At 41.9% G+C, this 25,092-nt stretch overlaps 1 protein-coding gene across 11 annotated transcripts in view; it reads left to right on the top strand.

Annotated features, from left to right (window-relative positions):
* The window catches only part of LOC135550935 (disks large homolog 2), a 291,390-nt gene that overhangs the window by 129,245 nt on the left and 137,053 nt on the right, over nt 1–25,092 (top strand). For 10 of the 11 annotated variants that reach the window (XM_064982191.1, XM_064982192.1, XM_064982188.1 and 7 more), the window contains 2 exons: nt 13,463–13,546; nt 14,909–15,070. In XM_064982191.1, the coding sequence (XP_064838263.1) occupies nt 13,463–13,546; nt 14,909–15,070 (246 nt within the window). The remainder of the gene's footprint in view (nt 1–13,462; nt 13,547–14,908; nt 15,071–25,092) is intronic. The other variant, XM_064982190.1, reaches the window with a different exon arrangement.

Below are 25,092 nucleotides of genomic sequence, written 5' to 3'. Positions count from 1 at the left end.
TAGAACGGTTAAATAACACCCAAATTGAAGCATGTGGAGTATCTTTGAAATTTCACGTTCACTGTATTGCTATTTGCAAGACAATGGCTCTTGGACAGGTAACAAATCCAATATTTATGACACACACTCCAACAAACTTTGAGCAAGAGCAGCATAGAGGGACAGGTTTATGGCAAATTCATTGGTTGTCGCTTGGGAGATTAAATTGTCATGCAAAGGTCAAACATGGATTTAACAGTCATTCAGTTGCTTTGCCTTGTAGTGGGTTTGGTTTCAAACTAATGCAGAGGGAGAATTGGATTCAGCATCTATAATCTATACCGAGCTCCTCTCATCACAAAGAAATTATGCTTATGAACTCAAGTTTGCTACAGTATATGATAATTGCACACGCATGTGTAGGGCTACATTCTCCCCAGGCTAAGACATACACAATGAGCAAAATAACATTCTACATAGATTGAAAGACACATTATCCAATGAGTTCTGAATACTGCAACTAGTGATTGCAGTGAGTGGAATACATATCCCTAGGGTTTGTTGAAACTCTGGGTAAACAATTGCTTCTTCTTCTCATGGACATCTACAGAGTTAAGTTTACAACACATATCAGGCTGCTAAATTAGTTTCTGTAGTATTTGTACAGAATACAATGGCGGCAGACAGGATTGTTGGGGTTCTGGAAGAAACTGGAAAGTACCAAGTGCAGAAGGACATGGTTGTATCTAAAAATGATCTGTCTGATGAAGGTCTATGACCGAAACGTCACACAGTTTTAAATGGATTTACAGTCATTATATTTTGATAAGGGAGAAGGTCACACCTTCCTTTTCTAATACATTTATCACCAGAAATAAAGTAAGTCAGAAATGTAATAATAACAGTAATGAAAGTAGATCTCTCGAAGCAGGTGCTTTCCTTCTTTTTCCTAACTCAGCTATTCCTCACTTCCTCCCACCCTTCTCGTCTTGGAGAACAGAATTTAGGCCTGGCAGAGTGATGAGTTTGTATTTATAGCCACAGAAAAGGGTTCAGTGCACGCAACCACGAGGAGATTCCAAACAATCCGCTCAGAATCAGCCCACCTCACATTCTCGTCTCATCACGTTTCCACGAGCTGAGCCTTTCTGACCCTCAGCACACAGTGTTTCTCTGTACATGAGCAGCGCACAGCTCATCAGGCAACTCTACAGCACATCATTAAACCTCTGCATAATGTAGTGCATTGGAGTAAAGAGCCATCATACAGTACTGGCACATTTGTTTGATTAATTCAGAAATGTTGTCTCCCTTGACCCCTTTCAGGGAGCGATCATATGTAGTAGGCATGTAACCTTTATTTAACTAGGCAAGTCAGTTAAGAACAAATTCTTCCTTACAGCAGAAATGCTGGGCCAATTGTGCACCGCCCTATGGGACTTCCAATCACAGCCAGATGTGATACAGCCTGGAATCGAACCAGGGACTGTAGTGCCACCTCTTGTACTGAGATGCAGTGCCCTAGACTGCTGCACCACTTGGGAGAACATGATTTTTATCCCTACCTTGTCATAGGATTATGTTAGTAGGTTTAGTACTTGACAGTTCTTCTCAGTAGCAGGTGAAGCTGTAATATCATCACTGGTCCCAATAGTTTCACAGATCACTTTGACGCTATCCCTCAACGTTTTCCCTGAACATTAGTTTTCTCTGAACATTCTGTCTCGATATTCAAAAGACCTAACAACCACCTCACTAATAACACGGCATAGGAAACCTGTTTGACTTTTTGTATGATATAATTGTAGAGTAACATCATAGAAATTCAATTTAAATCTGGGTTTATGCCTGTGATACACTTCTGCCTGTTTAACTTCATTACCCAATCAACAGTATTTCATCTTGCAAAGGTAGTATGTGTGTATTTCAATGTTCAATGTTCAGTAGAACAGTAAGTTGCTTGGTGAACTGACCCTCGATGTCAAATTTGCATCAGGCCGTTGCATCACTGTGGCCGGCAATATATATCTGTCTGTATACACACCACAAATACGTGTTAGGAACAGAAAGTTCATTTCTACTACCCCAAAAAAACCTATTGGTTTGTATGAGTTATCTGCAGTCTTGGAGTTGAAAGTGGCCCAGTTGGGTTTTTCACTAATACAACTCCCTCACACAATGGCCATCAAGGAATGGAGAAACACTGTTCTTTCTGGGACATTGTTCTGTCGTGCAGCTCTCAAACTTTGCTAGGCCTGCTGAGCAGCTGTGGTAGCCTTTCCAAAGATGCCATGTATTGACTTCCCACATACATTGACATACTGTACACTCATGTCCTATAACGACATCATCGTAGTACAATACCCCCCCACCCCTCTCTCTGTCTCACTGAGGTCAGATTAACTGGTAGACTGGCTCCATTCTGCACTCACTTCCCCTGCCTTATGAAAGTCTCTACATCTCCTTATATTCCTGGGCTTCGTGGCCATTAAGTTTGCATGCCGGTAACAATTGCCTTTTAATTAGCTGAGGAGCGCAAAACTTGGTCTGCTAGAGTAGGATGTACAGGCTCTCTAGAGGCTGTGCAGGCTGTCTAGAGACTGCTAGCTATCTAGAGGCTGTGCAGGCTGCGTAGAGGCTGTGCAGGCTGTCTAGAGGCTGTGCAGGCAGTCTGCAGGCTGTGCTGTGTAATGAGTTACAGTTGAAACCTTGCGTGTATAAATAGGCTCATATTTTCCCCGGAGAACCTCATTATGTATTCAGTCTTGTATTCCTCATTTTACAAAGCAGGAAGACATTTTCTCACAGTTTAACCAGCTGTCAGCTGAGTCTCTCTCTCTCGCCCCTCGAGCAGTAGTCACTCAGCGTTATAGTATATGTCTGTGGGCTAAACCATGCGGATTAGGGTGAAGACGCCCCTAGACTCTGATCTTGTGTCAGTTTTGCATTTGCCCCCACTAACGGTTAAGGTTAGGATCGGGGAAGGGGAAGCTGATCCTAGATCTGTACATAGGTGAAACTTCACCCTGCAGCTAACCGTGCTATGTGTCTAAGTGCTATAACTGGGGTGACAATATGGAACGAGTCCATGCCCTGGGGTCAAAGTTTCAGATCTGATGTTCTATCAATGGTTGTTGTTTTTTGTGTGTTGGTTGTCTGTTGGCTGTAACCAATATGCTATAATGTTAGATTGTACTCTGTACTGAATGTGATTAAAAAGCCATCTTAAAAGGGCATTTTACTTGAAAACTATTTTTTACAGTGTATTCTTAACTTTTGAGTTTTCAAGATATATTGTGTTTAGTCTCGTTTTTGGGTGCATCTGTTTGGTTTTGCATCATCATGAGACTTTCCAGGACGCAACTTAGAGCTTCTATTAGGATAACTATGAGGCTTGAACAGTATTTGTGCAAAATAAAAATAAAACATTTGACCATATGGACTGACGAGAAACATACACTAACCTAAATAAATCTGTTACAGTGTATGATTTGTAGAGTCAGTAGGAATCCCAATACAATTTCTTCACAATCACCCAATCCCACCCACACCCTATCCAATGTGTTTTTCATGCAGCCAAAGGTTAATCATTTCAGACAAAAAGGTCACTGTTGCGTTTAGTTTTTTTAATGACATATATAATGTTACAATGTTTCTGCAACCACAGTATAACTGAAAAATGCCTAGGTGGTAGTATGTGCCAGTACTCCTCTTGTAGGTCACTGGCCTTCTAGTCATTTTTAAACAGCTTTCAAGTTAGCTGGGTTCTGGTTGTTCCCTTGTAGATATGGCCCTGGTCTTTGATCGTGTGCTTGCTTACATAAGCTTTTTCACTATGACTTCTTAATACCAATCGTGCCGTACACTATAGATACTGCCACATGCCATATAGCTATTAATGTAGCTATAGTTATTAATACATTACGTTTTTGCTCTATGTTGAAAGTGGGACTGCTGAAGTGTACAATTGTTTTGGATTGTATTAGCAGTAGGGCTGTCAAACAATAAAACATGTAACCCAGTTAATTACAGGTTTTGCTGTGGTTAATCATGATTAATGGATAATTCAGAATTTGCTCTAATTGAGCTGTAATTTAAGATTTTTTGGACAAAAAGCTACACAAATATTGACGGCTTGATTTTGCCCTAAAATTGATAAATCACACTTCTTTCTTTTCTTTAAAAAAATATTTTTTAAATTGAATATCCACCCCTATTACTAGCCTGTTCAACCTCTCTTTCATATCGTCTGAGATTCCCAAAGATTGGAAAGCAGCTGCGGTCATCCCCCTCTTTAAAGGGGGAGACACTCTAGACCCAAACTGCTACAGACCTATATCTATTCTACCCTGCCTTTCTAAGGTTTTTGAAAGCCAAGTTAACAAACAGATTACCGACCACTTCGAATCTTACCGTACCTTCTCAGCTATGCAATCTGGTTTCAGAGCTGGTCATGGGTGGACCTCAGCCACACTCAAGGTCCTAAATGACATCATAACCGCCATCGATAAGAGAAATTACTGTGCAGCCGTATTCAGCGACCAGGCTAAGGCATTCGACTCTGTCAATCACAACATTCTTATTGGCAGACTCAACAGCCTTGGTTTCTCAAATGATTGCCTCGCTTGGTTCACCAACTACTTCTCCAATAGAGTTCAGTATGTCAAATCGGAGGGTCTGTTGTCCGGACCTCTGGCAGTCTCTATGGGGGTGCCACAGGGTTCAATTCTCGGGCCGACCCTCTTCTCTGTATACATCAATGATGTCGCTCTCGCTGCTGGTGATTCTTTGATCCACCTCTACGCAGACGACACCATTATGTATGCCTCTGACCCTTTTTTGGACACTGTGTTAACCAACCTCCAGATGAGCTTCAATGCCATACAACTCTCCTTCCGTGCCCTCCAACTGCTCTTAAATGCAAGTAAAACTAAATGCATGCTCTTCAACCGTTCGCTTCCCGCCCGTCCAGCATCACTACTCTGGATGGTTCTGACTTGTGAACAACTACTAATACCTAGGTGTCTGGTTAGACTGTAAACTCTCCTTCCAGACTCACATTAATAATAATCTCCAATCCAAAGTTAAATCTAGAATTGGCTTCCTATTTCGCAGCAAAGCATCCTTCACTCATGCTCCCAAACATACCCTCGTAAAACTGACCATCCTACCGATCCTCGACTTCGGCGATATCATTTACAAAATAGCCTCCAACACTCTACTCAACAAATTGGGTACAGTCACAGTGCCATCCGTTTTGTATCCAAAGCCCCATATACTACCCACCACTGTGACCTGTATGCTCTCGTTGGCTGGCCCTTGCTTCATACTTGTCGCCAAACCCAATGGCTCCAGGTCATCTACAAGTCTCTGCTAGGTAAAGCGCCGTCTTATCTCAGCTCATTGGTCACCATAGCTGCACCCACCCATAGCAAGCGCTCCAGCAGGTATATCTCACTGGTCACCCCCAAAGCCAATTCTTCCTTTGGCCGCCTCTCCTTCCAGTTCTCTGCTGCCAATGACTGCAACGAACTGCAAGCTGGAGACTCTTACATCCCTCACTAGCTTTAAGCACCAGCTGCCAGAGCAGCTCACAGATCACTGCACATGTACATAGCTCATCTGTAAATAGCCCATCCAATCTACCTCTTCCCCATACTGTATTTATTTATTTACCTTGCTCCTTTGCATCCCAGTATCTCTACTTGCACATTCATCTTCTGCACACCCTACCATTCCAGTGATTAAATGCTATAATGTAATTACTTCGCCACCATGGCCTATTTATTGCCTTACTCTCTTATCCTACCTCATTTGCACATGCTGTATATAGATTTTTCTACTGTATTATTGATTGTATGTGTGTTTATTCCATGTGTAACTCTGTGTTGTTGTGTGTCGAACTGCTTTGCTTTATCTTGACCAGGTCGCAGGTGCAAATGAGAACTTGTTCTCAACTAGCCCACCTGGTTAAATAAAGGTGAAATAAATAAAATAAAATAAATAAGTCTTTGCTAGGTAAAGCCCCACCTTATCTTAGCTCACTGGTCACCATAGCAACACCCATCCATAGCACGCGCTCCAGCAGGTATATTGCACTGGTCATCCCCAAAGCCAACACTTCCTTGGGCAGCCTTTCCTTCCAGTTCTCTGCTGCCAATGACTGGAACAAATTGCAAAAATCTCTGAAGCTGGAGTCTTATGTCTTCCTCTCTAACTTTAAGCATCAGCTGTCTGAGCAGCTTACCGATCACTACCTGTACACAGCCAATCTGTAAATAGTACACCCAACTACCTCATCCCCATATTATTACTGACCCTCTTGCTCTTTTGCACCCCAGTATCTCTACTTGCACATCATCATCTGCACATCAATCACTCCAGTTTTAATGCTACATTTTAATTATTTTTGCCTCTGGGGTCTATTTATTGCCTACCTCCCTACTCTTCTACATTTGCACACACTGTACATTGATTTTTTTCTATTTTTCTTTTCTTTTGTGTTATTGACTGTACGTTTGTTTATGTGTAACTCTGTGTTGTTGTTTTTGTCGCACTGCTTTGCTTTATCTTGGCCTGGTTGTAGTTGTAAATGAGAGCTTGTTCTGAACTGGCCTACCTGGTTAAATAAAGGTGGGGAAAAAAGAGAGAGAGAGAAAAAAAGAAGACAACAGCAAACAACAATGCAAAAAACGAACAAAAAAACTAAACAAACAAAGGACATCAAGGACAACTAAAATCATAACAGCAATGCCAGCTGTATATGTTTGTGCAAGTCTGTCACTATTACATGTATGTGTGTGTTCTTATATGCGTTTATTTGAATGAGAGTGTGTGTATATATATGCATGTGTACAAACACCTGCACGGCATCAGCCTCAGGCAAACTGGCATTAGTTGTAAAAACACTGCCCCTCAGTGTCATTCAAACGTACTTTTTATTATGTTTTATTTTGACTTTATTTTTGACTTTTATCTTTGACCATCATTCTATTTCCCGCATAGCAACTCCCACTTGTCTCCAATTCCACATCCCAAACCTCAGCTTCCCTCAGCCCATCCCACCTATCTCTGCTGGCCACCCTCTTCGGATTTCTACTCAACATATATCTTTTAACTATGCTCTGATGTTTAACATACAATTTCAATCTATCTAATATTCAACATTTGGTTGGTGGCAGAATTCTATATCATAGTTTTAGCTGAAAAGCACAAAGTCTTGAATCTTGCGTTGATTTATATATCAACTCATACACCCTGTACCATGCAATACATCAAAATTCACTTCCCAACTATTTTGCAATCTGTATGGCACAGTTGTCAACATCCTGGTCCTCAAATGAAACTGGTATACTTTCCTATTTATGCTATTTGTATTCCACCTCCACTTTTGATCCTTTATGTTGGGCAGACAGACCAGTTCCCTACCGCCTCCCTCTGCCACCTGCCTCCTCCATATTTGGGGTAATGCTGTAATCAATTGGTTGATAACTCCATTCCAATTTACAATATTATTTAAAAACAAAATACCCTTTCCCATAACTACAGGTATTTTATCAACCAGGACATTTGAATTCAGCCATAATATTTGTTGTAATATTTGTTCTATCTTTTCAGGGGGATGAAATTGAAATTGTAGCCAGCTCTGCAATGCTTGTTTGAAAAAGAGGGATACTTTGAAAAGGAAAAAGGGGCATTTTGAAACAATGGTTGAGCTTTTCTTAGTATTCTACTTGAGAACCATTGAGGGTTCAGGTAAATGTTTTGAATATCAAATCAAAGTCTTTTTGTCACGTGTGCCGAATACAACAGTGAAATACTTACTTACAGGCCCTAACCAACAGTGCAATTTTTAAGTAAAAAATTGGTATTAGGTGAACAATAGATAAGTAAGGAAATAAAAAACAACAGTAAAAAGACAGTGAAAGACAGTGAATAATAGACTATATACAGTAGTGAGGCTATATACAGTAGTGAGGCTATATACAGTAGTGAGGCTATATACAGTAGTGAGGCTATATACAGTAGTGAGGCTATATACAGTAGTGAGGCTATATACAGTAGTGAGGCTGTATACAGTAGTGAGGCTATATACAGTAGTGAGGCTATATACAGTATCGAGGCTATAACAGTAGCGAGGCTATATACAGGCATCGGTTAGTCGGGCTAATTGAGGTAGTATGTACATATAGGTGTGGTTAAAGTGACTATGCATATATGATAAACAGAGAGTAGCAGTAGCGTAAAAGAGGGGTTGGCGGGTGGTGGGTGGCGGGTGGCGGGACACAATAGTCCGGGTGTGCGGGAGCACCGGTTAGTCGGGCTAATCTTTTAATTATCTTTATTTTTTTAACCTTTATTTTAACCTTTAACTAGACAGGTCAGTTAAGAACACGTTCTTATTTTCAATGACAGCCTAGGAACAGTGGGTTAACTGTCTAACTAGCTAATTGAGGTAATATGTACATGAATGTATAGTTAAAGTGACTATGCATATATGGTAAACAGAGATTAGCAGCAGTGTAAAGAGACGTTGGGGGGACACAATGCAAATAGTCTGGGTAGCCATTTGATTACCTGTTCAGGAGTCTTATGGCGTGGGGGTCAAAGCTGTTGAGAAGCCGTTTGGTCCTAGACTTGGCGCTCCGGTACCGCTTGCCATACGGTAGTAGAGAGAACAGTCTATGACTGGGGTGGTTGGGCCTTCTTCTGACACCGCCTGGTGTAGAGGAAGCTTGGCCCCAGTGATGTACTGGGCCGTACGCATTACCCTCTGTAGTGCCTTGCGGTCAGAGGCCGAGCAGTTGCCATACCAGGCAGTGATGCAACCATGCTCTCAATGTTGAAGCTGTAGAACCTTTTGAGGATCTGAGGACCCATGCCAAATCTTTTTAGTTTCATGAGGGGAAATAGGCTTTGTCGTGCCCTCTTTATGACTGTCTTGGTGTGTTTGGACCATTCTAGTTTGTTGGTGATGTGGACACCAAGGACCTTGAAGCTCTCAACCTGCTCCACTACAGCCCCGTCGATGAGAATGGGGGTGTGCTCGGTCCTCCTTTTCCTGTAGTCCACAATCATCTCCTTAGTCTTGGTTACGTTGAGGGATACGTTGGTTTTCTGGCACCACCCGGCCAGGTCTCTGACCTCCTCCATATAGGCTGTCTTGTCGTTGTCAGGCCTACCACTGTTGTGTCATCTGCAAACTTAATGATGGTGTTGGAGTCGTACCTGCCACGCAGTCGTGGTTGAACAGGGTTGTACAGGAGGGGACTGAGCACGCACCCCTGAGGGGCTCCAGTGTTGAGGATCAGCTTGGCAGATATATCGCGACCTACCCTCACCACCTGGTGGCGGCCCGTCAGGAAGTACAGGATCCAATTGCAGAGGGAGGTGTTTAGTCCCAGGATCCTTAGCTTAGTGATGAGCTTTGAGTTTACTATGGTGTTGAACGCTGAGCTGTAGTCAATGAATAGCATTCTCGCATAGGTGTTCCTTTTGTCCAGGTGGGAAAGGGCATCTGTGGATCTGTTTGGGCAGTATGCAAATTGGAGTGGATCTAGGGTTTCTGGGATAATGGTGTTGACGTGAGCCATTACCAGCCTTTCAAAGCACTTCATAGTTACTGATGTGAGTGCTACGGGTCTGTCGTCATTTAGGCAGGTTGCCTTAGTGTTCTTGGGCACATGGGCTATGGTGGTTTGCTTGAAACATGTTGGTATTACAGACTCAATCAGGGACATGTTGAAAATGTCAGTGAAGACACCTGCCAGTTGCCCGGAGCACATGTCCTGGTAATCCGTCTGGCCCCGCAGCCTTGTGAATGTTGACCTGTTTAAAGGTCTTACTCACATCGGCTACGGAGAGCGTGACCACACAGTTGTCCGGAACAGCTGATGCTCTCATGCATGCCTCAGTGTTGCTTGCCTTGAAGCGAGCATAGAACGGATTTAGCTCGTCTGGTAGGCTCGTGTCACTGGGCAGCTCGTGGCTGTGCTTCCCTTTGTAGTCTGTAATAGTTTGCAAGCCCTGCCACATAAGACGAGCATCTGAGCCGGTGTAGTATGATTCGGTGTAGTATGACTGTTTGATGGTTCGTCGGAGGGCACAGCAGGATTTCTTATAAACTTCCGGATTAGGACTAAATACGGCTGCTAGAAGTCCTTCACAATTTTATTTGAGACGGCTGTACAACCACCAAGATTAATTGTCAGATTCAACAGAAGATCTCTTTGTTTCTTGGGACCGAGTTTAAAAGTAGAACGTTTGCAGCCATCCACTTCCTTATGTCTGAAACACAGGCTTCTAGCGAAGGCAATTTTGGGGCTTCACCATGTTTCATTGAAATGTACAGTTGTGTGTCATCCGCATAGCAGTGAAAGTTAACATTATGTTTTCAAAGCATCACACCTTTTGAGATCCTTTGTCCATGACAGAAAATTATTTCACCACCCCATTCCTTTTTCCACGCAACTTCATCTAAGGATGTAGAGTGAGTTTCCTGTAAGCAGTATATGTTATATTTCCTTTCTTTTAGCCACATAAATACTGATGTTCTTTTTTATAATCTGCTAAACCGTTAGAATTATAACTAGCTATACTTATTTCACCCCTTACCGTAACTAGATACTATTCTCAGTCTAAATTGACCATAATTAGTGATTGTAAAGTTACTGCCATCACAGGTATTATGACGGTCAAAATTAGAGCTTTCAAAAGTCTGATATTTAAAACTCAATAAATAGGTTCTAGCAATATTTGTTTTATTCCCTTGTCTGTTTGCCTGTGAGCCAATGCCACAGATGTTAGAACATTGAGACAAGATATTACGTGTGTAGTAAATCTGAGTAGGTTGATGTGTATGATATTGGATGTGATTTAGTGAGAGGGTGTACAATGTCTGTATAAGAGTACGACTATAATTTGTGCTGTCCAAATATATAATAATTTGCATGGTTGAGTGTCTATGTGTGTAACATGTAGTGCTATGTTAATATTTAATTAATAGCGGTTTCGTTTTAATCAAAATTAACAAACCAAGTGTTTTTCCAGCATACAGTCTGGTCTAAATCGCTTCAATGTTTCGGTTTTATGTTTGCTAGCAAGCTACCGAGGTGGTTGAATCCAATCCTTTCTTTTACCTCAATTTCAACATCACATTGTTGTTTTTAGCTTCTATAGATGATGTATTTTGTGATGTTTTCGGTGTATTTTGAATGTTTTCAGACAATGCAATTAATCACAATTGAAAGTGTGCAGGAAAAATTACAAAAAGTTCACTTGAGTTAACTGATTAACTCTGACAGCCCTAACTAGAAACTCTAACAAACTCTAAAACTAGCCCAAATTAACAGTGGACTAATGAACATACTCAAATATCATTTTGGAGTGAACTATCTCTTAACTATGTATTCATTTCCGATGCTTTGAATAAAGACAACTTTTCACTATACCACCATGCTCTACATGCATTGAGTTTGGCAAGCATCTTTTTGTATGCACACACACTCACTGTTGTCAATGGTGGCTCAAGATGACTCATGTTCAAAGGGAGAAAAAGCTTAGCTAAGCTCTGCTCTTTCTGGATGATGCCTCAATGATTTTGAGAGGTTCTGGCAGCCTGTATGTAGGCCTGTAGGCCACTATAAAAAGTCAGTCTTAATGGGTAACAATTTACATTACCTCACTCTAATGCAATGTAGTTATTCCAGAACTACTCTGGTAACCAAAATGTTGTTAGTTACAGTACTCAGCTGCAGATCTAAGCTTCACAACTCGACCAAATACTTGTTTAAAGTAGTTACTGTTGCAAAGTGTAGTGGTTACTTGTAATACAAAGACATTACATTCCTGGTGGTAGTATGTGTGCTGTATCCATCATACAGTATCTAAACAACTTCAAGTAAACTGTGCCTGCTTATGGGCCTACCACACATTAGCATATCACTGCATCGGTTTACCCTGAGTATACCAAACATTAAGAACGTCCTAATATTACCATACCCTGTTCAAAGGCACGCACATTTTTTGTCTTGCCCAATCACCCTCTGACTGGCACCCATACACAATCCATGTCTCACTTGTCTCAGGGCTTAAAAATATTATTTGAACCTGTCTCCTCGCCTTCATCTACACTGATTGAAGTAGATTTAACAAATTACATCAATAAGGGATCATAGCTGTCACCTGGATTCACCTGGTTAGTCTATGTCATGGAAAGAGCAGGTGTTCTTAATGTTTTGTATACTCATGGTAGCTCTGCAGGGGGATGGAATGAAATGCAATTTAACCCAAACAGAAAAAGAATGTGACAAAGAATCACAGAATACATTTAAAGCTAATGAGATTTCTGAGTAACTCTTTTCATTACAGTGCCATTATTACTGTGTAACTACTCATGGCATTACAGTATAAGAAGTATTGTAACTACTTATTAAACACTAACCTTTTCTTTAACCATAACCCTAAGTAACCCCAAAGTACAGTGTAATAATGAGTAATTACAATATTTGTTTTGTTGTAATTACAGGAATAATTACACTGTAATACGGGCATTGGATTGTAAAGTACAACTGATTTTCCTCTGGTCATGGAAAAGCAACCCACACTACTTTTAATTCCTTCTGAAAATTTGTATGTGAAATGATTTGCCTCCTTTATCTGCTCTCTTTGTTCATCTGGAGTGGCCATGTTGTCACAGGGCACTGCACTCGGCTCCCCACATGCACCCCTCTCCTGTGTGTGTGTGTGTGTGTGTGTGTGTGTGTGTGTGTGTGTGTGTGTGTGTGTGTGTGTGTGTGTGTGTGTGTGTGTGTGTGTGTGTCGGCATCTGAGTGCTCTTACTTACTGTTTCCTTTTTCCGTTTGCATAACACGTTTTACTGAGTTTACATGCATTCTTGAGTTGGACAAATGTTGTTGTTTAACACAGTACAATTTCAAGTTATCTCAACTTAGAGATTGAAAGATATCATCAGCTGAAGTATACAGGGGCCCGTATGTTTCATCTGTCTCAGAGTAGGAGAGCTAGGATCAGGTCCTTCCTGTCCATAATGATCTGATTCATTATGAGGCAAACATTCTCCTAGATCAGCACGCCTACTCTTAGACACGTGATATACACGACCCGGCTCTCCCTTGGGAAAGAGGTCCTCTGATACAACAAAGTTCATTTTGATGGTAAAATTGATTCAGCAGTATGTTATGATAATTGCACATAATTTTGGAATTCAAATCATTTCTGTGGCCATAAGATAATCTTTTGCATTTTATGACGCTTGCTAGAAACTTATATCCAAAGCAATAGTATGTGTATGTGGAATTGTAACCAAGGATGCTTGGCATTGGCGGCATCAGGATCTTACCAGCTGAGCCATGCCTGTACCACATATAGAATGGAGATGCAGGACAGACATTTTGTTGTGCAGATATCATGTTAAGGGTTTCCCCCTTGTGGTCAAAGCTAGAATGCTCTCTCTTGTCCACAGAACAGGCCGGCAGCCGTGCAGGGGTCCCCACACACTGGCCCGCCCCCGGCATGCATGAACCCCGCCTTGATGAGCACTCCCTGGGTGAGAGAGGGGCCTTCACACTGTCCCTCGGGCCCCATCTTCATGCCATCCTTCTCCCCATGCTTCAGGCAGGGCACCCATCCATGCCACTAGCCACTCTTGTGCTGTACACAGAGAGGACTTCACTGCTTTCATATCATATCATAAGGCACTCAGGCCCTGGGAATATTGTCCCTTATCACTCCATCAGGATCAAATAGGTTGACATTAGGGACAGTATACAGTATGCTTGATGATTATAAGGGACATTCAGTATTAGCTTGATGGAAATATATTTATTCGATATTGTTTCGAGATGGTTTGAACATTTTAGAGCTATGTGGGCATATACACTGAGTATACCAAACATTAGGAACACTTTCCTAGTATAGAGTTGCAGGTTTTCCCTCAGGATAGCCGCAGTTCGTTGGGGCATGGACTCTACAAGATGTCGAAAGCGTTTCACAGGGATGCTGGCCCATGTTGACTACAATGCTTGGACCATTCTTGATTCACACGGGAAACTGTTCAGCGTGAAAAACCCAGCAGCGTTGCAGTTCTTGCTACAAACCAGTGCACCTGGCATCTACTACCATACCCCATTCAAAAGCACTTAAATATTTTGTCTTGTTTTGCCATAAGAACGATATGGTAGCATACTGTATTCCAAGGCAAGTTCAGAGAATCAGTTCATCAAGTCACTCCTTCACTCATTTCCTCTTGTCATTGTTACCAACTGTAGCAATGTTCACCTGAGCCAGGATTCAATCCAAGGCGAGTTGTCAGCAGGTGCACTGCACTTGACTTTTAAAGGTCATTCATGCTGGAGCTGCCTTCCTCAGCTTTACCGTGAATGCCATCTCCGAAAGGGTGAGGGATTGAAATGCAATGCATCTGTCAACAATACGCCTTTGATTGAATCCCGGTGCTAGTTATTTCACAAAAAGGCACTGTGAAAAGAAGTGCAACTTTCCCACTTTCTGTTCCAATTAGAATTAGGCTACCATGTTTCAGTCCACATGTTCACACTTACATAGGCTGTCGCAGATTCATGCTCACTGGCAGACCCCCTTTACCTTCTGTCCCCGAGATCCCCATTGGGACACAGCTATCACTCTCATTTCACAACGGTTTAGTAGTGGTGAAGCAGTGCCATATGAATTTCATGGGTAGAATTAAGAATCACAGAGGATGCCTCATCATTCACTTCATTGGGCCACATAATTGGGCTTTATGTACATGTAGCCTAGTCAATGTTTTTAAATGTATGTCAATCTATTATTTATCGTAATTCTGATGTTTTCTTTATTCTTTTCCTCTGTGCTCCTTTTGTCCTTCCACCGCTTTTCCTCCTCTCCTTCTTCCTCTTCCTCCTTTCTAAAGCAGTATCGCTATCAAGATGAGGACTCTCCACCTGAGCACGGGTTCCCGCGGCTGACCAACGAGGTGCGCGCCCCTGAGCTGGTGCACGTGTCGGAGAAGAACCTCTCGGAGATTGAGAATGTGCATGGCTACGTGTCCCACTCCCATATCTCCCCGCTCAAGGTCAGCAAATGTCCTGTCCTGCACCCCCAACCCAGTGAGCAAAATTGGTTACAAATAAGTCATTTCTACAGCAAAACTGTGCCAACCAGTTTTGCTCACTGGGAAGCCCCTGACGAGAACTTGCCAAACCACACCATGCGTGGCTGCCAACATGGTGTCCCTCGTTCCCCTCTTTCCTCTCCCTGTTAGTCTTGTTCTCTTTCTCTCTTATCTCTTCCTTGTTCTTTCTGTTTCTTTCTCCCTATCTCTTCCTCTCATTCCTCTTAGCCATTCCCCCTGTCTCACTATCTTGATTAATTCAAAAGCTATTGTGGTTCCTGTCCTGAGTCTTCGGTAAGCCTCTCATAACTAGTGCAACTCTGTGCGCTATTGCTAACAAAAGTACGTCGTCATGTTTATTTCATTAGGCACCAAATGTAATAAAATGGACTGGAACAGGGAAGGACTACCTGGGATTGTCCAGTAAGAAACTCTTAAACATTGTCCACACAAAAAAAACGGTGCTATCTAGAACCTATGAGGGTTCTTCATCTGTCCCCATAGAAGAACCCTTTGAAGAACCCTTTTTGGTTCAGCTAGAACCATTCAGGGTTCCATGTAAAACCCTTTCCACAAAGGGTTCTACATGGAACCCAAAAAGGGTTCTCCTAAGGCAGTGGTTCCCAAACTTTTTATAGTCCCGTACCCCTTCAAACATTCAACCTCCAGCTGCGTACCCCCTCTAGCACCAGGGTCAGCACACTCTCAAATGTTGTTTTTAGCCATCATTGTAAGCCTGCCACACACACACTATACAATACATTTATGAAACATAAAAATGAGTGTGGGTTTTTGTCACAACCCGTCTCGTGGGAAGTGACAAAGAGCTCTTATAGGATCAAGGCACAAATAATTATATAATAATAATCAATCATTTTTCTCTTTATTTAGACATCTTACATATAAAAACACATTTGTTCATCAAAAATGGTGAATAACACACCACAGGTTAATGAGAAGGGTGTTCTTGAAAGGATGCACATGACTCTGCAAAGTTGGGTTGTATTGGAGAGAGTCTCAGTCTTAAATCAAATCAAATGTATTTATATTGCCCTTCGTACATCAGCTGATATCTCAAAGTGCTGTACAGAAACCCTGCCTAAAACCCTTAACAGCAAGCAATGCAGGTGTAGAAGCACGGTGGCTAGGAAAAACTCCCTAGAAAGGCCAAAACCTAGGAAGAAACCTAGAGAGGAACCAGGCTATGAGGTGTGGCCAGTCCTCTTCTGGCTGTGCTGGGTGGAGATTATAACAGAACATGACCAAGATGTTCAAATGTTCATTAATGACCAGCATGGCCAAATAATAATAATCACAGTAGTTGTCGAGGGTGCAGCAAGTCAGCACCTTAGGAGTAAATGTCAGTTGGCTTTTCATAGCTGATCATTAAGAATATCTCTACCACTCCTGCTGTCTCTATAGAGTTGAAAACAGCATGTCTGGGACAGGTAGCACGTCCGGTGAGCAGGTCAGGATTCCATAGCCACAGGCAGAACAGTTGAAACTGGAGCAGCAGCACGGCCAGGTGGACTGGGGACAGCAAGGAGTCCTCATGCCAGGTAGTCCTGAGGCATGGTCCTAGGGCTCAGGTCCTCCGAGAGAGAGAAAGAAAGAGAGAAAGAGAGAATTAGAGAGTGCATACTTAAATTCACACAGGACAACGGATAATACAGGACAAGTACTCCAGATATAACAAACTGACCCGAGCCCCCCGATACATAAACTACTGCAGCATAACTACTGGAGGCTGAGACAGCAGGGGTCAGGAGACACTGTGGCCCCATCCGATGATACCCCCGGACAGGGCCAAACAGGAAGGATACCCTTTGCCAAAGCACAGCCCCCACACCACTAGAGGGATATCTTCAACCACCAACTTACCATCCTGAGACAAGGCCGAGTATAGCCCACAAAGATCTCCGCCACGGCACAACCCAAGGGGGGGCGCCAACCCAGACAGGAAGATCACATCAGTGACTCAACCCACTCAAGTGACACATCCCTCCTAGGGACGGCATGAAAGAGCACCAGTAAGCCAGTGACTCAGCCCCTGTAATAGGGTTATCCCAGTGGAGAGAGGGGAACCGGCCAGGCAGAGATAGCAAGGGCGGTTCGTTGCTCCAGAGCCTTTCCGTTCACCTTCACACTCCTGGGCCGGACTACACTCAATCATATGACCCACTGAAGAGATGAGTCTTCAGTAAAGACTTAAAGGTTGAGACCGAGTTTGCGTCTCTCACATGGGTAGGCAGACCATTCCATAAAAATCTAGCTCTATAGGAGAAAGCCCTTAAATCATTTTCCACACACAGTCTGTGCCAGTATTTAGTTTTCATGCTAGTGAGGGCCGAGAATCCACTCTCACATAGGTACGTGGTTGCAAAGAGCATCAGTGTCTTAACAGCGCGATTTGCCAATGCAAAAAACTCTGAGCGCAGCCCTATCCAGAAATCTGGCAGTGACTTCCGATTAAATAAAATTTAGCAATTTTTGATGAGGCTCTCTTGTTCCGATATTGGTAATTGGACTGGAGGCAATGCATGAAAGGGATAACGAATCCAATTGTTTGTGCCGTCCGTTTTGGGAAAGTACCTGCGTAATTGCAGCTCACTCAGGTGCTTCACTATATCAGATTTGATATTATCCGTAAGCTTGAGTTCATTTGCACACAAATAATCATACAATGATGGAAAGACCTGTGTGTTGTCCTTGTTAATGCAGACAGAGAAGAGCTCCAACTTCTTAATCATAGCCTCACTTTTGTCCTGCACATTGAATATAGTTGCGGAGAGTCCCTGTAATCCTAGATTCAGACCATTCAGACGAGAAAAAACATCACCCAGATAGGCCAGTTGTGTGAGAAATTTTCACTGTAGTGTCCAAAACATATTTCAAGCTGTCAGGCATTCCCTTGACAGTAAGAGCCTCTCGGTGAATGCTGCAATGTACCCAAGTGGCATTGGGAGCAACTGCTTGCACGCGCGTTACCAATCCACTATGTCTCCCTGTCATGGCTTTTGCTCCATCAGTACAGATACCAACACAGCTTGACCACCAAAGACCATTTGATGTCACAAAGCTGTCCAATACTTTCAAAATATCCTCTCATGTTGTCTTGGTTTCCAGTGGTTTGCAGAAGAGGATGTCTTCCTTAATTGATCCCCCAGAAACATAACGGACATATACCAGGAGCTGTGCCAGGCCCACCACGTCTGTGGACTCATCCAGCTGTAACGCATATAATTCACTGGCTTGTATGCAAAGCAGTAATTGTTTCAAAACATCTCCTGCCATGACACGGATATGTCGTGAAACAGTGTTGTTTGATGAAGGAATTGTCTATATATTTTTTGGGGCCTTTTCCCCCGGCATTGTCCCAGCCATATCTGCAGCAGCAGGTAGAATTAAGTCCTCCACAATAGTATGGAGTTTGCCTGTCCTGGCCACTCGGTAGCTCACCATATAAGATGCTTCTAGCCCCTTCTTAATTTTTTATTTTTTTATTTCACCTTTATTTAACCAGGTAGGTCAGTTGAGAACAAGTTCTCATTTACAAAAAGCAAATCAGTGTGACACAAACAACAACACAGAGTTACACATGGAATTAACAAGCGTACAGTCAATAGCACAATATATATATTTTTGTTAAATGGTAACTGTTGGTTAATGGTATCCGTTGTTATACATATCCTACTACTCGAAAGTCATCTTTATTCTTGCCCAAAAAACTTACAGTGGCATATTTTTCAAATTGTCGTGTTTCATTTCTAAATGTCTGCTCAAGAGTGAAGGTTTCCCACGTGAGAGTAATGGTTAATGTGTTTGGATGTTAATTATTTGACGAGGCTACCTGTATTTGACATTGTGTTGTTATTTCTGCTGAACACTAGATGGTTTCATTTTATTTTTGGCAGTGAAATGAAACTACTCAGGCTAGAAAAAAACCTCACCCAAATGTATAAATGATTATTTATTTAAAAAAAAATGTGAATCACATTTTTATATGGCGCACCCTGACGCCTATGGGGAGACAGCCGAAGAAGAACCCTTTTGTATAACCCTTTTTTCTAAGTGTGTACTACATGCCCTAATGAACATGACCCATATGTTCAATGACTAAAGGATCTGACCAGGATAGAAAACTCTATCCTGGTCAAATCTCTTTTTTCTTGAAATGAGATGTACATGGGCAGGTTCATATCTGCAATGGATGCATTAGACTATTTTAGAAAAATGTATAACGAAAGAATTATGATTCAATTACTTTTTAAAGGAATATATCATTTGTGACTAGGGGGCAGTATTTTCATTTTTGGAAAAATAACGTACCCAAAGTAAACGGGATATTTTGTTTGGACAAGATAATAGAATATGCATATAATTGACAGCTTAGGATAGAAAACACTCTAAAGTTTCCAAAACTGTAAAAATATTGTCTGAGTATAACAGAACTGATATTACAGGCGAAAGCCTGAGAAAAATCATATCCGGAAGTGCCTCGTGTTTTGAAAGCTCTGCGTTCCAATGCGTCCCTATTGAGCAGTGAATGGGCTATCAACCAGATTACTTTTTCTCTGTATTCCCCAAGGTGTCTACAGCATTGTGACGTAGTTTTACGTATTCATGTTGAAGAATACCCGTAAGCGGCTACATTGTGTACGTGGTCACCTGATGGCTCTCAGAGTGACTCTCGCGTAAAATACAGAGGTAGCCATTAGCTAGCTGGACAAAATGCTATGCTAGGCTTTCGATAAACGTACACAAATGCTTGTCTAGCTTTGGCTGTAAAACATATTATGAAAATCTGAGATGACAGGGTTATTAACAAAAGGCTAAGCTGTGTCTCAGTATATTTTACTTGTGATTTTCTTGAATAGGAATATTTTCGAGTAATATTTATATCCGTTGCGTTATGCTAATTAGTGTCAGTCGATGATTATGCTCCCGGATCCGGGATGGGGAGTCACTAGAGGCAATAAGGCCCGAGGGGGTGTGGTATATGGCCAATATACCACGGCTAAGAGCTGTTCTTATGCACGATGCGAAGCAGAATTTCTGGATGCAGCTTCTAGCTGTGGTATATTGGCCATATAACACAAACCCCCAAGTGCCTTTCTGCTATTATAAACTGGTTACCAATTCAAATAGAACAGTAAACAAGTGGTATATTGTCTGATACACACACGGCTGAAATGCTATTTCAGCCAATCAGCATCCAGAACCTAAACTTCCCGGGTTTATAAAACTGTATAATGCACTTGGTAATGTACGTCACACAAACAGTTATTTAACATGTATTAGCACAGTGTGTGTGTGTGTGTGGAGGGGGGGGGGGGGTGCTTGACCACATGGAAAAAGGATTTATACAATCATTGATTCATGTTAAATAAAGTCCTCCATTGAGTTGTTGATGTGGCACTCAACCAATGAGAATAGATGAATAAGGAGATTACTTTACAAGCTAATTGCCTATCATGTATTTTACTCAGTCATTTTCATTCACTTCCTGATTGTAATAAAGTAGATGAACAGCAGGTGGCGGTGAGTGCTCAGTTTTAAATAAGCCTCATTAAAACAATCATTGTTGCTTGACCACTGTTGGGTGAAGTTTACCTAGATGCTGATTTAGGATCAGTTTATAGTTTTCCCCATTAGTGGTTAAGGTTTGGATTGTTGATCTGTACCTAGAGTAACTTTACCCTGGAGCTCAGAACACAATGCTGGCCAGCTGGGGACAATGTGGGAACAGAATGGGAATCAAAGGAGAATGTATATAGGCTTACCCCCTCTGATTAGTACAAACAGTATGCACAGTTTAGTAGAATGGCCCATAGGGCAGTAGCCCATCTCCTGTTTCTGTAGCACACCCTGGACAGGACGTTAGTGAATTGCAGGGGGTAGATTGTTGAGTGACAATATATTTGGATTTGTCTTGGATTTAATTTAATTTTGAATTAAGGTGGGATTGAAATAAAAATAAAAATGTTAGAATACTTTTGTAGAAAACTCTCATTGTTTGAACCTGTCTAGAGTCTAATCTTGATTTATTTTGATATTTTGATAAAACAAAGGTAAAGCAGCAGAGAACTGATGTTCATATTCCAGTAATAGGATTCATGTTTAATACTTAATTATTACTAGATAAAGGTACCACAAAATAAAATACATTCTATATATATTTTATTTTATTCAAAGTAACACACCGGGCTGCAGTATATTTAATTGAATACTTGGCTGACTGATATAATATCTTTCCTGTAAGAGTCCTGTTCTAGGCCTCCTCTCTTGACCCCTGTGTATCTGATGTAATAGAATCGTTTGTGGGCTTAGAAGCCTCAATTTTATTTGGAGATTGTGTTGGATACTATTACAGACGGCCTTTTTAGTGTCCACATCCCCTAATCTCGTTCAGATAAAGACATATCTGATGTGATGGGGCATTACCCTGAGCCTACTTTAGATTGTATTGTGAGGAGATGAGGCAACAGGTCAACTTGTTGTTTTGTCCCAAATGGCACCCTATGCCCTATATAGTGCACTACATTTGACTGGAGCCCGATGGGCCCTGATCAAAAGTAGTACACTAAATAGGGTATAGGAGCCAATTTGCAATCTGTGACACATGTAAACTGAGAGGGATGGAGGAGAAATCACACTGTAAGCTTTTCTCTCTCTGTGGGTATGTGGGTAACCTTGCCCTCAATAGCACAGATTCAACTGTCACAAAGAAACTCAGTATTCTAGTCTTGTGTTGATGAAAGTGACGACTCTCTTTCATAGCTTAGAATGCCTGAGAATCTGCAGCGTTATTACCAATATTTTGCAAGGTTATATTATTATTGAGTCGGACGTTACAGCCCAGTGTCTTGATGATAGCAACTTAACAGCTGACAGGGAATTGATCAAATGCTGCCCGTCCCAAGTCCACTGTCGCTGATAGAAGGTCTCAAAACAGGGATACCATATATCAACGGAAGCAGGTCTTGGATTTGAAACAACACTGTGACACAAGTGGTCCAGTATCTGCCATGACAGCCGAATGGAGTCGTTGACAGGCTGTGGACAAAAAAACTCAATGTTGTTGAGGAGATTTTGAAATGCAGATTCATTATGTACTGGTAAGCTTTGATTCGGGTAAATTCAGACTATTTTTCTAACCGCGTGGATCTTTCTCTTTAGTCAGTCCCTAAAACGCAAAAGGAAAGGTGAGTTTCTACAACGATTGCATGTGTAGTTATGTTAGTCAGTTGATTAAAATGGGACTTTGTAAGGGATGTATCTTTGCGGCACATTTGCTGCTTTCCATAATTTAGTATTTTTCTTAGAGAACTGTTATCCATAGCAAGGTGTTGGAATTCTGTGTGTTTTAGCACGTTACATTGGAAACTGTTATTCTGATATCAATTTTATTCAAAGCCAGCTGGGACTGAGCCATAAGGAATAACTTGTACTCCCCTCCTGCTTGTGTCACAGCATCGGGTGAGAGTACGACCTATCTTGGTAATTCTGCAGGTAAGAGCTAACTTGCGCTCACCAGGCCGTTCTCCTGGTTTGGCACGGCAGTTAGTTACAGTGACTAGCATTTAGCAGTGCATAGTTTGCTTTAGGGTTTGGGTGGGTTATAGGGTTTTGGTCTAGGTTCACTATATTTTGAGTTCTTTGGGAAATTATAACTTTGTAAAAACCAACATAGGAGTGAGGACAACCGCTACTGGTGCTATAGCATTAGAGGGCCAGGTTAACTAAGCATTTTTTACCAGAAGTTTGTATCTGTTGTCTGTCTTCCATTCCCTTAAGAACAGTTAAGGGAATGAAACAGTTGCAGACTTTGGACATGAATAAATCTGGCCCTAAGGGAACGCTTCTTAGAGGCTCCTTCCTCATTGGCTCATATGCAGGAAGTAAGACTCTCTCACTTTCTCTCATCCGCATTCAACCCTAACATTGCTCTCCTGCATTCTCATTTTCACCTTCTCTCTCTCCCTCTCTGGCTCCCTCCCTCTCTTTTGCCCTCTGTGGAGTATGACTGTGTACCCCCATAGCCTGCAGCTCCCTATCTTTATGTAATAATCATCTCTCTTTTGCCCTCTGTGGAGTATGACTGTGTACCCCCTATAGCCTGCAGCTCGCTATCTTTATGTAATAATCATCTCTCTTTTGCCCTCTGTGGAGTATGACTGTGTACCCCCATAGCCTGCAGCTCCCTATCTTTATGTAATAATCATCTCTCTTTTGCCCTCTGTGGAGTATGACTGTGTACCCCCATAGCCTGCAGCTCGCTATCTTTATGTAATAATCATCTCTCTTTTGTCCTCTGTGGAGTATGACTGTGTACCCCCATAGCCTGCAGCTCCCTATCTTTATGTAATAATCATCTCTCTTTTGTCCTCTGTGGAGTATGACTGTGTACCCCCATAGCCTGCAGCTCCCTATCTTTATGTAATAATCATCTCTCTTTTGTCCTCTGTGGAGTATGACTGTGTACCCCCATAGCCTGCAGCTCCCTATCTTTATGTAATAATCATCTCTCTTTTGTCCTCTGTGGAGTATGACTGTGTACTCCCATAGCCTGCAGCTCCCTATCTTTATGTAATAATCATCTCTCTTTTGCCCTCTGTGGAGTATGACTGTGTACCCCCATAGCCTGCAGCTCCCTATCTTTATGTAATAATCATCTCTCTTTTGTCCTCTGTGGAGTATGACTGTGTACCCCCATAGCCTGCAGCTCCCTATCTTTATGTAATAATCATCTCTCTTTTGCCCTCTGTGGAGTATGACTGTGTACCCCCATAGCCTGCAGCTCCCTATCTTTATGTAATAATCATCTCTCTTTGTCCTCTGTGGAGTATGACTGTGTACCCCCATAGCCTGCAGCTCCCTATCTTTATGTAATAATCATCTCTCTTTTGTCCTCTGTGGAGTATGACTGTGTACCCCCATAGCCTGCAGCTCCCTATCTTTATGTAATAATCATCTCTCTTTTGTCCTCTGTGGAGTATGACTGTGTACCCCCATAGCCTTAGCTCCCTATCTTTATGTAATAATCATCTCTCTTTTGCCCTCTGTGGAGTATGACTGTGTACCCCCATAGCCTGCAGCTCCCTATCTTTATGTAATAATCATCTCTCTTTTGTCTTCCTAACTTGCGAGTGACGTTGTCTTTTACTTCTTACCTGCAGCCTGCACTGGTTACTCGTTTTGATCTTACATACCCTGGTGTGACTGCAGCAAACTACCTGGCAAGTTTTTTACTCCCTTTTATCACTGGAAAGTTGTTTTTTGACTTGATTTCTTTACAGTGCTTCTGGGGTCCGTTGATGAGCCACGCATGAGGTTCACTTGACTCTTTGCAACTGTTTTTGTTCTACTTGGAAGGAAACATGTAGAATCAGATGAATTTGTTATCTTTCTGTGTGATCCCATGGATTTATGTGTGGTCGGTCCTGTTGACTTCTGTATCTCATAAGCCTCTTTTTACCCAATACCACGTGTGTTTGCGACTCATTGTCAGTGTCACCTAAACACAAGTTTTATTTGTTTTGCCACCAGTCATTCATCTATGATATTCTGTTTGGTTGATCAGTGTCACAAAGTAACAATTGTTGTCTGTTGTCAATACTGCATTTTAGCAGTCACGCTTATCCAGAGCAACTTATAGGAGTCAACTCAGGGATTTGAACCAGTGACCTTTTGTTTACTGGCACAATGCTCCTAACCACTAGGTTACCTGCCTAGGGGCAGGTTATTGCAATAATATTGCAATTATATTGATTTGTTTTTACTAGTGTTCCCCCTCTTTGTTTTTGTTTCTTCTCACGACATAATTGGTACTTCCATCTCAATGTGGAAGTAGAATGTTATCAAAGAAATGTTCAAAAGAACATTATGAAATGAATATTCCTGCGTATCATTTGTTTCCTCATTTCCCATGATGCTTTTTCTGTTAGTCATCATCAACAATGGATTTGACAGTTACAGATGTA

The sequence above is a fragment of the Oncorhynchus masou genome, chromosome 12 (genome assembly GCF_036934945.1).
Source record: "Oncorhynchus masou masou isolate Uvic2021 chromosome 12, UVic_Omas_1.1, whole genome shotgun sequence".
NCBI classification, from domain to species: domain Eukaryota; kingdom Metazoa; phylum Chordata; class Actinopteri; order Salmoniformes; family Salmonidae; genus Oncorhynchus; species Oncorhynchus masou.
The sequence above is the reverse complement of the archived record's forward strand: the minus strand, read 5'-3'. Positions and strand labels throughout refer to the sequence as shown.